Raw genomic sequence first — 16,053 nt, 5'->3', positions numbered from 1 at the left:
GTCGCTGATGTGCTCCCTCAGATAAAGACAAAAATAATCAATAACAATCAGCATCCATCCATTTTGCCTCTACGGGGGGCATGTTTTATTAGCTGATGGAGTAAAGAAGATACTGTACATCTGAGAGAATCACATTCTGGCTCAGATCTTGTCCTTTTCCTGTGAGGTCGTTTTGGTTCTAACTAAGACGGGCACTTGTTAGCAATGACAGACGTCGCTGCAACGTCTGTCCATTTCACCGCCACACGGTACAAACCTAACCTGTTTTGGGATCTTCCTGGAATCAGGTTCTTCTGGCTAGTTTCCGACGTGTCAAACAGGCGTTTGTTTAAGATCACTTTCAGGCGTGACTGTTGCGCCGTTAGCATGCAGCCAATGGTGAGCATTTGTTGGACGTGCAAATTTCTGCCTGGTCATATGATAATAAAGTATAGAGGGGAAGTCTTTGGAGCTGGGAGGATGTTTTGGGTTTCCGTTCTGTCTCGATGAATGTCCCTCACTCTGGTGTCCAGGACCCCCCGGGCCCCCAGGGATCGTTATCGTGGAGGAGATCACAGACACCACAGCAACCCTGTCCTGGACTCGTGGAGTGGACAACCACAGCCCTATCGTGGCCTACAACCTGCAAGCCCGGAGCCCCTACTCCCTGGGCTGGCAGGCTGTCAGAACTGGTAACAGCAGCCTGCTCTGGTCACGTGGTTCAGGCCAAGAGCGGAGCCACACGGATACTAACGCACACAAATGCACAGGACATAATGAGTTAGCAGGTCAGCAGACAGACGCTGTTTTTGGCTGGAGGGGATAGTAGTTCGATATGAACCTGCAGGAGGCCTTGCAGGTGGCGCTGGGGCGATAACAATAGCATTAAGGTGAGAGTAGGAGCCTGCAACTAGCTTGCTAACTCTGTACTCTTATATACACATTCTGTAATGTCACAGACTTTTGGGTGCTGTAGCAGACATTTACAAAATTCTGAGCTAATCTCTCAGTACATAATATGATGAGAATTTCTGCCTTAATTTTACTTTAATTAGTCCATGCTAAGACTTCTTTGCTAATCAGAAGTCCTGTAAGTCTTCCTATTTAGCATGCATTTGAAGAGAGAGGCTCAAATCATATGCACACTGAAAATGTCGATTTTTTTTCTAGCTCCAGAGGTCAGAGCTGGTTTCCGTGCTTCAGAATGAGAAGCAGGTCACCGTGTTTCCTCCACCGCTTTTATGGGGCTGTCAGAAGCCCAGAAACGTTATCCGTGTGGCTGAAAGCAGCACCATCCGTGTCTCAGGCTTTAATGTCAAGGCACAGTGTCTTACTAAGTGTGTGTAATCTGCCCAAATCCATCCAGCCAGATAACAGTAATAATAAGTTTAGCACTCAGTCATTATTAATGCCTATGCCTGCATGACTCACCTTGCTCATTAACCCACTTAGCACTGGTCTGTTAAGTGACACCAAACACAGTAAAACACAATTTAAGCCTTCATCATGAGAGCTGGGGTGATCATAAAAACATTACTGCATTAAACCTGAAGGGGGAGGGGGATATTAAGGGGAAGTGTAGGGAAATGTTAAGAGGAATGTTAAAGGGGAAGTGTAGGGAAATGTTAAGAGGAATGTTAAAGGGGAAGTGTAGGGAAATGTTAAGAGGAATGTTAAAGGGGAAGTGTAGGGAAATGTTAAGAGGAATGTTAATGGGGAAGTGTAGGGAAATGTTAAGAGGAATGTTAATGGGGAAGTGTAGGGAAATGTTAAGAGGAATGTTAATGGGGAAGTGTAGGGAAATGTTAAGAGGAATGTTAATGGGGAAGTGTAGGGAAATGTTAAGAGGAATGTTAATGGGGAAGTGTAGGAAAATGTTAAGAGGAATGTTAATGGGGAAGTGTAGGGAAATGTTAAGAGGAATGTTAATGGGGAAGTGTAGGGAAATGTTAAGAGGAATGTTAATGGGGAAGTGAAGGGAGATGTTATGGGGGATGTTAATGGGGAAGTGAAGGGAGATGTTAAGGGGGATGTTATTGGGGAAGTGAAGGGAGATGTTAAGGGAGATGCTAAGGGGAATGTTAAGGGACATGTGAAGGGAGATATTAAGGGGGAAGTGAGGGGGTTGTTAGGCAGGAAGTGAAGGGAGAAGTTAAGGGGGAAGTGAAGGGGGATGTTAAGGGGGAAGTGAAGAGTTTTAGCTCAGTTGAGCCCGGATAACTGCAGCAGCCCTCTTCACAGAGAGGGAAGAAGATTTTTATCTGAACATTCCCCAAAGCTAACCAGTAACCTAACAATAATCTGCTGGCATCCCATGGCATCCCTGAATCTGGCCAGATCGGATATAGCAGCATTTAACGATCGCGGATGTTAGATCACAGCACAGAGCAGCATGTGTGTTTCTCCCGCAGATCCGCCACACATCACTGGGGACATGGAGTCCGCCGTCGCCGTCGATCTCAACCCCTGGGTAGAGTACGAGTTTCGCGTCGTGGCCACCAACGCCATCGGTACAGGGGATCCCAGTGCACCTTCCAGCGTGGTCCAAACCCAGGAGGCGGGTATGATGGCGGCGTGTGCGGCGTGTGTGCGGCGTGTGTGCGGCGTGTGTGCGGCGTGTGCGGTGTGTGTGCGGCGTGTGTGCGGCGTGTGCGGCGTGTGTGCGGCGTGTGCGGTGTGTGTGTGCGGCGTGTGCGGTGTGTGTGCGGTGTGTGTGTGCAGCGTGTGCGGTGTGTGTGCGGTGTGTGCGGCGTGTGTGCGGCGTGTGCGGTGTGTGTGCGGCGTGTGTGCGGTGTGTGTGTGCGGCGCTTGTGCGGCGTGTGTGCGGCGCTTGTGCGGCGCGTGTGCGGCGTGTGTGCGGCGCTTGTGCGGCGTGTGTGCGCCGTGTGTGCGGTGTGTGTGCGGCGTGTGCGGTGTGTGTGCGGCATGTGTGCGCTATGTGCGGCGTGTGTGCGGTGTGTGTGTGGCGTGTTCGGTGTGTCCGCGTCAGTCCCGGCTAAAGGTAGAGGTTAGATTTTCTGTATGTCAAAGGTAATTACATGGCAGCTAAAACCAAGGTGTGGAAAAATACCTCCAGATTACCGTGGTCCAATGTGTGAAGTCAGCCCTTAGAGACGGTCGGGAGAAGAATACATCTTAAAGGCCTTTTATTACAAGTAAAAAGGCTTGGGGAGTGTGGGTTTAAGCAAAAGACAGCGGGATGGTACCCGGCAGGGGGGCACAAGGCCTCGTTTCTGTAAAAATGCTGGTTTGATTTGCTTGCAGTTGCTGCTATTCAGTACACACATCGTAGCAAATGATAGACGTGTCAATTAGGATTCTACTGTAAACCATTTCAAAAATGGTTCAACACATTAGGATCCATTCCAGAAATAGTGTATGATGGTTGTCCTCAGAAAGGCCAGCTTCCCCCGTATTAGGAGATGGGTGGCTCTCTCCTGTCGGCCATTTCATGCTGTGTCTGATGGCTCTGAGCTGTGACATGTGCAGAGGTCCCTCGCTGTTCACCTGTGACGGCCTTACACTCAGCCAGTGCGTCTTCATTCTGCTTCAATGACAAAACAATACAGCACATTTCCTGTAACCCTTTAAGACCATTTGAAGCTCTATATGTTCTCATTTATCCTTGTGCACTATATAACGATAACAACAACACCATAAAAGTTAAAAAGTTGTTGAAGATGTTTTTGTTACTGGAAACTGATATGAATGTTTTGGCAGATCAGCTATAGGTGTTTCTACAGGTGTGTGGGTTTGGCCTGATTCTCTGAGGTGTGCAGATTTACTCTGGTCTTATCCCATCATCCAAAGACTTGCAGTTATTGTAACTGGTTTGACTAATTTGCTGATGAGTCGGTTTATGGGTTTTGTGCATGTGAGTCTGTGTGTGCATGTTGGTTGGACTGGAAGCCCAACATTATAGTGCCGTTAAATGATTATATTATAATACATAAATTGTTATGAAATTATTGTAATGAAGCATGGAGTATCACTGTTTAAGCTTAGTCTTTTATGAATTGTATGAGCAAATGCAGAGTGAATATCTCCAGATGTAAAATATTCAGAAATATATATATAGAAATAGAAGAGAATACAGTGCATGTCTTTGCAAACTGTCGTAAACGAATCCTGCGCCTATTATGAATTAACTGGAGAACCACGGTAGATAGACACAATCGATCGGCTGATCGATTCATTTATTCTCCTGATGAATGATTTGTCGGCCAGTCGGCACATTCAGCAGGACGCGGCGTAGCTGTCGGCCGCGGCGCCGCGGCCCCTTTCCTGCCGACCGCAGCTTTTCCGCGCGCCATTTAAAGCCGCGGTGCCCAGCTGAGCAAACGTTTCCTCAATGAGCCCCCTAGAGTCAGCAAGCGGCTGCCTCCCTCCGCGTTATGACTCCATAAATATTCCGTAAGGAACAAACGGCACGTTCGGCCCTTTAAGTCAAACCCCCACCGCACCTGTTTCTGGACTGTTTTATTACCTTAACGAACGGCTCAGCCGCGAGCGCCTGCTTTGTGCCGCGACTCTGCGCTCCTTCCTTTGAATAAGGTCGGCCTCCTTTCCGGCTGACAGAGTGCCGCTGGCCCCTTCTTGACGGTTTCAGGGTCACCTTTATCAGAACGCTTTACGATTGCTCCCCCCCACCCCATCTCAGGAACCGTGCGGTGCAGCTGTTTTTATCGCCCCCCCCCCCCCAGCACGCTATCAACAGGCGGCTTTCCCAGTGCGTCGGCACTGCATTTTTAATTGGCCAAGATGATGGCAGTAAGCTTCTTACATGAATTTAAACATGCCTGGTGCCTGTGCTGAAAGACCCGGTCCGCCGGCCCCCTGGGGCTGCAGCCTGGGCATTATCTATTCATGAGGAACAGGTCTCACCTCACTGTGGCTCCAATTAAACGTGAGCGCGCCTGCGGGCAGCTGCCCAACACGGGCCGCTGTGAAGAAGCAGCATGTCTGACCAGGACCCTTTATCTGCTCCTTACAAATCCACCTGCGATTGTTTTGGATTCCTCGTTGACTTAATTCAAGCGCTGTGCTTATTTAATGAGTGTTAATTAATTTGTTGTGTTCCTCACAGTCCAACCTTGTACTCCGTGGGTTCGGGCCCTTAGTTAACTTGCAGATTTCAGACATTGGCTTAACGAGACGAATGCTAAGAGTGCGATGGTGACCATGTTTCTCTCCTCAGTCCCCTCCGTGCCCCCAACCAACGTCAGAGGAGGAAACGGGCACAGATATGAACTGGTGATCTCCTGGGAGGTAAGAACATACAAACCCCCTACCCCTAAGAACCTCACAGGCCTCAGAGATGAGCCCCCCTACCCCTAAGAACCTCACAGGCCTCAGAGATGAGCCCCCCTACCCTAAGAACCTCACAGGCTGCAGAGATGAGCCCCCCTACCCTAAGAACCTCACAGGCTGCAGAGATGAGCCCCCCTACCCTAAGAACCTCACAGGCCTCAGAGATGAGCCCCCCTACCCTGAGAACCTCACAGGCCTCAGAGATGAGCCCCCCTACCCTAAGAACCTCACAGGCTGCAGAGATGAGCCCCCTACCCTAAGAACCTCACAGGCCTCAGAGATGAGCCCCCTACCCTAAGAACCTCACAGGCCTCAGAGATGAGCCCCCCTACCCTAAGAACCTCACAGGCTGCAGAGATGATCTCCCTCCCCCACCCTGAGTACCTCACAGGCTGTATAAATGAGCCCCCCTACCCCGAGAACCTCACAGGCTGTAGAAATGAGCCCCCCTACCCCGAGAACCTCACAGGCTGTAGAGATGAGGCACCTACCCTGAGAACCTCACAGGCTGTAGAGATGAGCCCCCTACCCCGAGAACCTCACAGGCTGCAAAACTAACAGCTGTGGTTTAAGTGCTGTCAAAGGGCCCATTCTGGGGTCATTTGGTCCCCAGTGAACAGTTGACATTTGCAGGAAAGAGACTCTGTTTTCCTATCATCACACTTAGTAATGCCTTTTCAAAAAGTGACAGCAAAAATATGCTCGGGGTAGTTTAAAGATTAAGGTCATCCTCCGATGCTTTATTCTTTTACAAAACCTCACGGTTAGGCAGCAGTATGATGAATAAATTGTTGGATGCCGGTGGCACAATAATGAAGGAAAATGAACATTCCCCAGTTTGTGTTTTCCGACACTTTGTCAGAAATCAGGACATCACTCCTCTGCTCAGAAAGGGCTCATCCAGATTCCCACTCCCTACTGGCATCATATCCCATTCCAGCGTCTCCAGTAAGAGTACCGAACGGCACCATTAGCCCGCTGTCTGTGGTCCGCAATGTGGCTGATTTCTACAATAGTTACCACACTCCCTCGCTATCCCAGTCACACAAATTACGTTTACTGGCTAATGAGTGTTACTGGTTAACCTTGCACATATCAGTTAGTCCGTTTCGCTCTCGTCGTAGGTCAGCCTAAACGTCACGGCACAGCGCATGGACTGTGAGAGCCTGAACGGTTAAAGGAGAGCACAGTCCCCGAGCGCACAGTGGTGTACCCTGGCCCCCATCCCTGTAATTCATCACTCCTGGCCTAAAAAGACGAGGAGAAGCTGCCCAAACCTTTGGAGGGTAATGCAGCACGGGGTACAGTGTTAGTTACAGAGAGCATCTCCACCAGAGGACATAAAGCATACAGACCGGCACGATCCAAGCATAGCTCAACAGCAGAAGACGTGTCATCCATCAAGATCGACACTCTCACTGTCTCCAGGCACTTATATCATACACATCTCAGAAATTACAGAAAAGCTGTAAAAATGAGTTAATGAATGTAGTTAAAGATCACAAAGATAAGAAGGCAAACGTGTGTAAACAGAGGTGGAGAGTTCAGGTCCATAAAGTAAAAATCCAGTCCAAGATTTTGTATCAGCAAACCAGCTGAGTACTCTGTGACCATGATTCTTTATGCTCAACTGGCTGGTTGAATCAAAATCTTGGTCTGGATTTTTACTTTCTGGACCTGAATTCTGCACCTCTATTTACACACATCTGCCTTCTACCTCTGTGTGAAAAGGAGCTGGAAGGCATGGCTGATCATACAGAAAACGTGCGATAGCGATCTTACCACTGGCAGTGCATCGCCGGGGTGAACTCTCCCAGATATTTGTGAGCAGTGTTTGTGCACTGAGAGAGTATTGCTGTCTTCACCTACCCATGGGGGAACAGCAGCGCATCAACCATCGCCTGTTAATTGATGAAAAAGGAAGAGGGTTTTGAATTAGGGCAGTTAAGGGTACTGTTAGTCAGGGAGCCTGGAACAGATGTGGAGATATTTAGCGGCTGTTCTGGAGGCTATTAAGCACAGAGGCCCATGTGTCACCAAGGAAATAACCTTCACATGATGCATTTTGCGCAGGGGGGGTGGGGGGAGTCCAGAAGGATCTTCGATCGTGGCATTGTTGCTCAGTTCAACAGGAGCAACTTATTACTGTATGTATGGCATAACCATCATTTGAATGGTCTCTGCATCCATGGTGACAGCCCAGTTATGAAGACCTGCAATGACCTGTTTAGCAAGTAGTGATACAGCGAACATGGGGTTGATAAGTCGCGCTTTTGCCCCAGGGGACGCCGAGGGGCCGTGCTGGTGCCCCGAGGGGCCGTGCTGCTGCCCCGGGGGACACCGAGGGGCCGTGCTGGTGCCCCGAGGGACTGTGCTGGTGCCCCGGGGGACACCGAGGGGCCGTGCTGGTGCCCCGAGGGACTGTGCTGGTGCCCCGAGGGACTGTGCTGGTGCCCCGAGGGACACCGAGGGGCCGTGCTGGTGCCCCGAGGGGCCGTGCTGGTGCCCCGAGGGACTGTGCTGGTGCCCCTGTCACTTAATCTGAAGGTACTCGTTGGTTCTGGTGTTCTGGCTGCATCCTGTGCTGTCGACACTTGGCTCCCTTCTTGTCAGCGATGCCGTGCTGAGATCACACTGCCAGGGAGACGGCAAGGACGACACGCTCTGCAGGAACAGGAGGGCAGCGTTCTAGGATGTTCTGCTATCTGGGGCCAGGGAGCATTTGTTTTGACAAACGTACGGTGAAGCACAGCTCTGGTCACCAGGAAAAATAAGGATTAAAACCAGCTACAGGGAGGTATCTCTGCACCTCCTCTCTGCTCCTCTTAGGGCCTCCTGCATGTATGCCTGTGCTCATTAGGGATGGGGATGCCTGATTCGGGAAGCAGTCTCTGTCATTCGCAGTGCCCGGCCTGCTCTCCTCCTCACAGCTATATCCTCATTATGGCGTTCAGTGAGTCCTTCCCGTCGACTTCCAGGTCTTCGTCTCTTTTCCCGCTGCTCTTTGTGTTGCTTTTTCCTTTCCAGGGAGGTGGGGCTCCTTGCGACTCCCCTGCCATTCTCACTGCCCTCACACGTCTCTACATGATCTGCCCGCTCTACAGTCCGCCAGCCCCAGTAATAAGGCCGTAACTGAAGCGCGTTCGTTTCGCGGGTCCATCCGCACACGCTAATTAGTCAAAGCTCCATTCCTCCCAGATCGAGAATCCTAGTATAACACCATCATCCCCCCCACACCCCCCCAACATTCTCGCAGAAGGCCTGTTAATTTGAGTGCCCCTTTAGGGAGCAGTAGCTTTCAAAGGCTCAGGGGGTGCTTGGATTACACCCTGACGGATGGGTCCTGCCAAAAGGAGAGGAGCGTACAGGTGTTCCTCCATTTATTACCCTGTCCCAAGACTTCATTCTGCCAGATCACATTTTAATTATACTTCTCCCAAATTAATTGCGTTTGAATCTGTTGCCATTGAACCAGGTGCTGGAGATTGTCCCCAGTTTCACCCCCTTAGCAAACACCAAAATAGCACCTGTGCTACTTTCAAAGTGTGGGCGACCTCAGCCACCATATCCACTTTGTAGCTTGATATGTCAGTCATAAGGGAACCTTTTGATATGGTGTAACAGATTCTTTAGTCTCTTTAGGCACCTCATCCTGGGCAGAGATGGAAAGTTCAGGTCCAGAAAGTAAAAATCCAGTCTGAGATTGTCTCGACCAATCAGTTGAGTTCTCTGTGACTGTGACTCTGTATGCTCAACTGGTTGGTTGAAACAAAATCATGGACTGGATATGTACTTTCTGGACCTGAACTACCCACCTCTGATCCTGGGTAATTTCCTGCTTTGCGTCTGTTGTTTCCAGGACAGGATACAAACCCCCATAGGACAAGCAGTATGGAGAATATATTAATGAATGAAAATCCTTTAGTGTATTTCACTGTATAAGCTAAAATTATGGTGTCTATTTAAAAATGTGTTTGTGTAGTTGTGACAGCTATTTAAAAATATGGTATATTTTTGTAATGGCCAGGACTGACCAGTAAGGGGAGTCACTCCAAGTACAGGCTGAGATTTTATCCGCAGTGTCATCCGCAGAAACAGAATTGGCTGCCGTTTCCTCACTCACACCTAATTAAAGTGCAGCTGTCATCATATCGTTAACCAGCCCTCGCAGTGCTGATGAATTTAATTAAAGAGTTGACTTAACTAAAGCTCTGGTTAGTCGATGTGTTCATGCGGCACCGCACCGCTGTTCCTATGGCGACCTGCATCTCCTTCATTACTGCACAAAGTATTGCCCGGAGCTGATTTCCAGTGAAGAATAGATCTCTCGAACGTCACTGTGAATCACTCAGATTTGTCCTTTAACTAAATTCTTCGACGCCTTCTAACACTGATGTTATGCTATCACTCTAATGATACATGATACAGGGACTGTTCAGTGCTCTCTGAAAGATTCATGCAGAGTAACTGTACGCTCGGCGAATGGTCCTGACCATGTGACTGAGAACACTAGATGGTTCCGTGGATCGCGTGAGCTCCGGTGCAGACTTTCGTTCTCATTCCCTGTGTCCCTATGTGTTATTTTCCTGTGAAGCTGAATGTATAGATACATGGATACAAAAGAGGCCAGGCCCCTACCTGTGAGCTAAAAACCAATGCTGTGTTTTTCTGAGCCGTCTGGTTCCTGAAGGACCTGAGATGCTGGGTCAGTCGTGCTCAGTCAGGAGGAATTGGCACAGCACTAGCGGGTTCAGCTGCTTTTGTGACTCATGAGAGTTTTGGTTACACAAAAATGTTCTGAGGGCAGAACAAAAAATGATTGGTTCAGAGAGATAGCCAATCAGATTGTAGATGAGGTGGATCCAAGCAACTAGAGGAGGTCCTGCCTCCTCTAGTTGCTGGGACCGACCTCCTATAGAATATGATTGGTTATCTCTCTTAATGAATAATTTTTCATTTTGCCCTCAGTACATTTTTTGAGTAAGTAAAACTCCCACAAGCGCTTTTTTGCTCCAGTCACTCATCTCTGCTGTTTCATCCGGCTGTATCCTTTTCACAGCGGTTATTTTTCATGCCGTGTTTCACTACCATCAGGCATGATCACATTATGCCACATCGATCCTCTTCTAACAAAATCATCCTGGTCTATCTGCCTCATACTATCCGAAGCCATCCGTTTGAAGGGTCCTGTAGGAATCTCCTTGTTTCCACTTATCTAAAAATGTTGTTTAGATGCACTGTCACAACTTTTATTTTTTTAAGGCAGGTGTGCATTTTCCAGAACTTTCCAGACTTTAGTCTGTATTGAAGGCTAAGGTTAAGGTCATGTCAAGTAAACAGCCAGTGATCCAGAAGTGAGAGATATGAGTCACTGATACCCATGGAGGGTAGGAATCCAGTCAAGTAACTCACTTCACCCCCCCGTCTTTCATATTAACAGTTCCTATTGGGTTGAACCTGGTAGCCTGAGAGGTAGACCTGACCGCTGTGTGATGTCGCTCCTTTGTTTTGAGGAAGTCTAGTCAAACGGTCCCTACCCTTCCTTTCAGCCTGTATCTGAGGAGTTCCAGAACGGGAAAGGCTTCGGATACATCGTAGCATTCAGAGCCAACGGGACACGAGGTTGGAAGGAAAAGATGGTGACCTCTGCTGACTCCACCACCTTCAAGTACCGGGACGAGACCTTCCCTCCTCTGACCCCCTTTGAGGTGAAGGTTGGAGTCTACAACAACAAGGGAGACGGGCCTTTCAGCCAGGTGGTGACCATCTATTCTGCAGAAGGAGGTGAAGATCCCAACACTCTCACACACTTTCCCGTGCTCAACCCAGAGTTACGTCCTTGCCTGTAAGACACTGGTTTGCTAAATTAGTTAGCGTTTGGTAAACTGGAAATCAACCAAGCATCCAGTTTCCTTCACTCGTTTATTTATTTTCTGGGTAGTTAAGCTCAAGCCATTTGCGCGTCTCAGGAGGTCCGTGAAAAACAGCGATGCCGTGGCCTGAATCGTGACCTGTCTGCCGCATCCTGATGCGGGAAGCTGGGTTGTGTTCCTGCTGTGAAACCACACTTATCAGGATTCTGCAGCCTGTCTTTAATTAATTGGCCAACTGGCCCAAGAGGACAGAGCAAGTAGGATGCAGAACGAACACGGAAAATAACGTTAGACGCACTGCGCCGAAGGTCCCAGACGTCTCCTTGGCTTGACTGTTGGCTGTAATTGCAGGCATCACTTTGGCAGTTTATTAACTGATGCCTGAGCTTTTGTGTCGATGCCCAGAGCGTTGTCTTCTCATAACAGCAGAGATATTGGGGTGAGGGGGTGGGCACAGCGCCCCCTTCTGTCTGTGTGATTTATAAGCTCCATCACTCTTTAACACAGAGCCACGGGAGGCACCCACTGGAGTAAAGGCTGCTGTTGTTTCCTCCTCCGAGATCCAGGTAGCCTGGAGATCTCCTGAGCCTGGTCCAGGAAAACCCTATGGATATGAGGTTAGGGGAGGGCAAGCTGGTGTGTGTGTGTGTGTGTGTGTGTGTGTGTGTGTGTGTGTGTGTGAGTCTGATAACAGACTTTGAATGATGGTTCTGGACTCTGAAGCCTGTCCCGTAGGACCCAGCATACTACTCTGTGGTCTCCAAGTTCACGTCCCCATTTCCCCTGATAGGTGAGCTACTGGAAGGACAGCGTAGAGCAGGAGCAGTCTGCTGGGAAGCTGAGGACCCAGGGCAACCAGACCTCCATTGTGCTGATGGGTCTGGAGGGTAACACCCGCTATCTGGTCACCGTCAAAGGCTACAACAGCATCGGCCAGGGCCCTGCCAGTGTCGCTGTCCAGGCCACCACCTTGAAGCCCCGTGAGTCGCATCCTGCCGAGGCTGGTGCCTGAAGCCGGCCGTGAGGGGAAGCCGTCAGCCTCCATTTGAGTGTCCATCACATGCGAACTCTGAGGCGGGAAGTGGGCTTGGGTCATATCTAGTGTTTCACGCCGTTATACCAGCTAGACGTCAAACTGCAGAACACGATATCTTAGTGGCATTTTCATCATCGCTAATCCCATATTTACCATGCTGCCACCCAAGAGGTGCCTGTATCACTCTTGAGATGAAAGGCTCGGGGGATATTAGATTAAGACGACCCCTGTGTTTTGCTAACACCTCCATCTCTGATGTGTGACTTAAAGATCTCAGCCTGCTGTCATGATTTAGTACAGGATTCCCCTAGGTCCGGTCCTGGAGGGCTAGTCTGCAACACAGTTTGCAGATTTCCCTGCTCAGACACATCTAACTCAGCTAATTACCGGGTTTAGTAGGTGTGTCTGAGCAGGGAAATCTGCAAACTGTGTTGCAGACTCGCCCTCCAGGACCGGAGCTGGGGGAACCCTGATTTAGTGCTTATTATTACTTACTCATGGTCATCAGTCTTCGTAAAGGAATGTTTTGTGTCCTGTTTGCTTTTGATTCTCGTGTTGGTTGACACCTTCCCCCCCAGCCCCAGATCGGCCTCCTAGCAACCTCATGTGGATTCAGGAGGGCGACAACGTGTCTTTGGGATGGGAGCCGGTGAAAGCGATGGACAATGAATCTGAAGTCATTGGGTACAAGGTGAGTGCCCCCCCACCCTGTCACTCAAGAACGCCTTGATGTTACGAACCTCCAGGGTGTGGATGAAAAGGGCCTTTGTTCTTCCTGCATTTATCCCTGTGATTTGTGTTGTGTTCAATCGATTGTGTCAGGCCCTTTAATGAGGTTATTAGTTATCTCCGTATTTCCTATTCAGCGGAGCACGAATGGCCTCTGAGAGTCGCCCAACTTTCATCTGTTGCAGGCACACTTACCTTGGGACTGTGTTTAGCTTTGAAGTTAGACTGAATGTAATTGTGATGGATTGCAAATAGACTGACCGTGAAACAGGCCCAATGCATAATGGAGGCATGGCACGCTTCCTAGGAGGGGTCCGCCCCCCCCCCCCGCAGACATTCGGCACTAAAGCAGCCCCCCCCCCCCCCGCATCCATGCGCCATCGCAGGTCCTGCTGCGCCAGGAGAGCCGGAACCACAGCCAGGTCATTCAAAGCCGGGGCCCATCCGCAATGCTCACGCTGCCTGAAGGGGGCGCCTACATCATTGAGGTGCGATCAGTCAGCAAAGGGGGAGAGGGTGCCGTCAGTGCCCAGGTCAGACTGCTCACCTCGTCAGGTAGGGGGCGCCGTGCTCCGCCTCGCTACCATGTCCATCACTCTGACCCGCTTGGTGTTTGTTTACAGTCTGAGGTCACTGTTACGCGCCAGCGCCACCTTGTGGTAGACGAAGACGGTGAAATCTGCTTTGTGGCTGTTCTGTTGCCTTCACTTAATTCTATTTTATTTGTCACCTTTATAAACATCCTCGATGTTCTTTGTTTCATGGCCAATTAGGGTTATCCTTCCAACAAGACAAATCACGGCAGGCAGCAGAACCTGCCAGCTATTTAGCTTGAAGAACATCTAAGAGAACATATAGTTAGTTAATGTCGTCTTCTGTAGAGCGATTCCTGTTGAAATGTTGTGCTTTCTGGCAGTGCACAATTTCATATGTTATTTTGCTGCTTAGTGGAGAGGACTGACAGTATTTATTTCCATTGCCTTCAGTATGATACTCAGTCGAGGCATGATTATGGTCATTACAGGCATTGGCAGGCTTGTTGTTTCCCTAATCACTCATATTATAGTAACTGTATGAAAGATGCTGTTCCACACTGACATGCCCCGCATTTTCCGTGCTCCCTGTCACAGGAGTCCGAGCGAAAAGTGGCCAGCTCCCTTTACGCAGCCCACTGTGGGGCACCGCATGGACTCTGCTGCTGCTACTGGCTGCCCTGGTGCCTTAAAAGACCCATGAGGCCCGAGGGATAGCGCCACCCCATGGACGGGAGGACTCCAGTCACTCCAACCGCCTGCTTGTTTGGCCTTATCGAGTCGGCATGGCGTGGGGCCCGCTGAAGAGGAACTGCTTTTTCAGAGAAAAAGGGTTAAAAAATATGCATCTCCATCCGTTTTTGAGCCCCACCCACCCCGCCGAGCCCGCCCATGACGTCGTAGTGCCGTATTGTACTGTACATTGTGAAGGCAGAGTTTCCTCGTCTTGTTCAGAGGCTAGATGAGATACAGGCACAGAGACCTGAGCGTCCCTTAGATGGCCTCCCTTCTTCTTGGGGCCCGCGGACGGCGCAGAAGCGGACGTTTGCCCAGGCCACTTCCTTTAGGGCGTCCTTTCGTATCAGATAAACCAGGGCTGCCCAGCACGCGACTCCGCCAGCGGTGAGGTGCCCGTAACTGCTTTGTGTCATTATACGTACAGCAAGGAGAGGAAGCTGTTTGTTTTTTTTGTTTTTTTTTGTTTTTTATAGTATCAAGAGTCGAACTTTTTGTACATTGTGTTACCTTTAGAAAAAAGTTGACGTACGACGGCTTTGTCTGGCACCTGTCAGGGTCTCGCTCTGGGGTAGCGTTCGAAGAAGCAGGCGATGGGCGAGACGATGGCTTGCCGTGGCTGGGGGGGGCTCTCAGCCATGGTTCCTAAAACTACTTTGTGGAAAGTCTCTTGGTGGTCTCACAATAAATGTGATGTATATTTTTAAATGGATCTGGGTCTGTTTGCTCATTCGTCCGCGCTGGTCCCAGGACTCGGTTCACATTGCTCTTGCCGTTTTTTCCCACTTCCTGTTAGCGGCTCTACGTCCGTCTGTGATGACGAGTGGGACCGTCGCTCTGGCTAATGCTAATGCCTATAGCCAAGGTCATAAAGTTGGGTTTTCAATAGTCCTAATGCCTTTAACCCGAGACACCCAGCTTGTCGGCTACTCTGCAAGGGACCTGACCCACCACGCCGTCTGGGTTCGGTAGAGGTGTCCGGTCCATGGTGTTTCCAGAGATGAAGGTATTATGTGATTCCATGCAGTTAGTGCCGGGAACTGTTACCAGTGTACTTATGAAGGTACCTTGATGATAACCTAGGATCTCCAATGCTGGTGGTGGTCTGTGTCACTCCAGAAACCAGCTTACCCATCTGTAACTCAGCGCCTCAAACTGTTTAATAGGAATGTATGTGTAACACTATCCGCAGATGAGTCACGATCCTATGACCCACCGCAGACGAGTCGTGACCCTATGACCTGCTGCAGATGAGTCTTGACCCTATGACCAACTGAAGTCGGAGAGTGACACACATTAGAAATCCAGAGGTTCATGTAGCTGATGGACATCCAGGGAGGAGAGGAGAGTAGATCTGCAGGTTTGGGGCAGTGAGAGCTGAACACCACCTCCTCAGCATTATTACATCTCAGGCTGTGTCTGGGCGAACAGCCCCAGGTGCCGGGGAACATTTCGTAGATTAGACAGATTTGCACAGTCCTGCTAAGGCTGATTTATATATAAATCCATCACTTCATTGTGTTTATAGCCGTGGGCGTTCTTGTAAGTTTTATCTTTTTTCCTACAAACAAAGGCCTAATTTTGGCACAACAAAACATTTCTGGTATTTTATGAAAGTGCTCTGAGGATTATCAGAGCAGTCTGTAGTGTGGGAAACAGTACATTTGTATGTTTGTACGTGGCTTTTGTAGCAGGACAGTGATCACCATATTGGATTTGGTCTGAAACATTTAGATGGGTAAATTGATGGAGCAATGTAGACTTCTCACTGAAAACCACATTTGAGTGTATATGTGTGTGTGTGTGTGTGTGTGTGTGTGTGTGTGTGTGAGAGAGAGAGAGAGAACGAGAGAGAGTC

General features: G+C 49.5%; 1 protein-coding gene across 6 annotated transcripts in view; it reads left to right on the top strand.

The window, feature by feature from the left end:
• cntn5 (contactin 5) overlaps positions 1-14,903 on the top strand; it is a 159,423-nt gene extending 144,520 nt beyond the window's left edge. For all 6 annotated transcript variants that reach the window (XM_023807274.2, XM_023807275.2, XM_072701282.1 and 3 more), the window contains 9 exons: positions 513-671; positions 2,391-2,540; positions 5,177-5,247; positions 10,839-11,073; positions 11,670-11,779; positions 11,953-12,142; positions 12,777-12,889; positions 13,314-13,482; positions 14,058-14,903. In XM_023807274.2, the coding sequence (XP_023663042.2) occupies positions 513-671; positions 2,391-2,540; positions 5,177-5,247; positions 10,839-11,073; positions 11,670-11,779; positions 11,953-12,142; positions 12,777-12,889; positions 13,314-13,482; positions 14,058-14,152 (1,292 nt within the window). In that variant the 3' untranslated portion in view covers positions 14,153-14,903. The remainder of the gene's footprint in view (positions 1-512; positions 672-2,390; positions 2,541-5,176; positions 5,248-10,838; positions 11,074-11,669; positions 11,780-11,952; positions 12,143-12,776; positions 12,890-13,313; positions 13,483-14,057) is intronic.
• Positions 14,904-16,053: the final 1,150 nt, after the last annotated feature.

Source organism: Paramormyrops kingsleyae, chromosome 17 (genome assembly GCF_048594095.1).
Source record: "Paramormyrops kingsleyae isolate MSU_618 chromosome 17, PKINGS_0.4, whole genome shotgun sequence".
In the NCBI taxonomy this organism is placed as follows: Eukaryota; Metazoa; Chordata; class Actinopteri; order Osteoglossiformes; family Mormyridae; genus Paramormyrops; species Paramormyrops kingsleyae.
The sequence above is the reverse complement of the archived record's forward strand: the minus strand, read 5'-3'. Positions and strand labels throughout refer to the sequence as shown.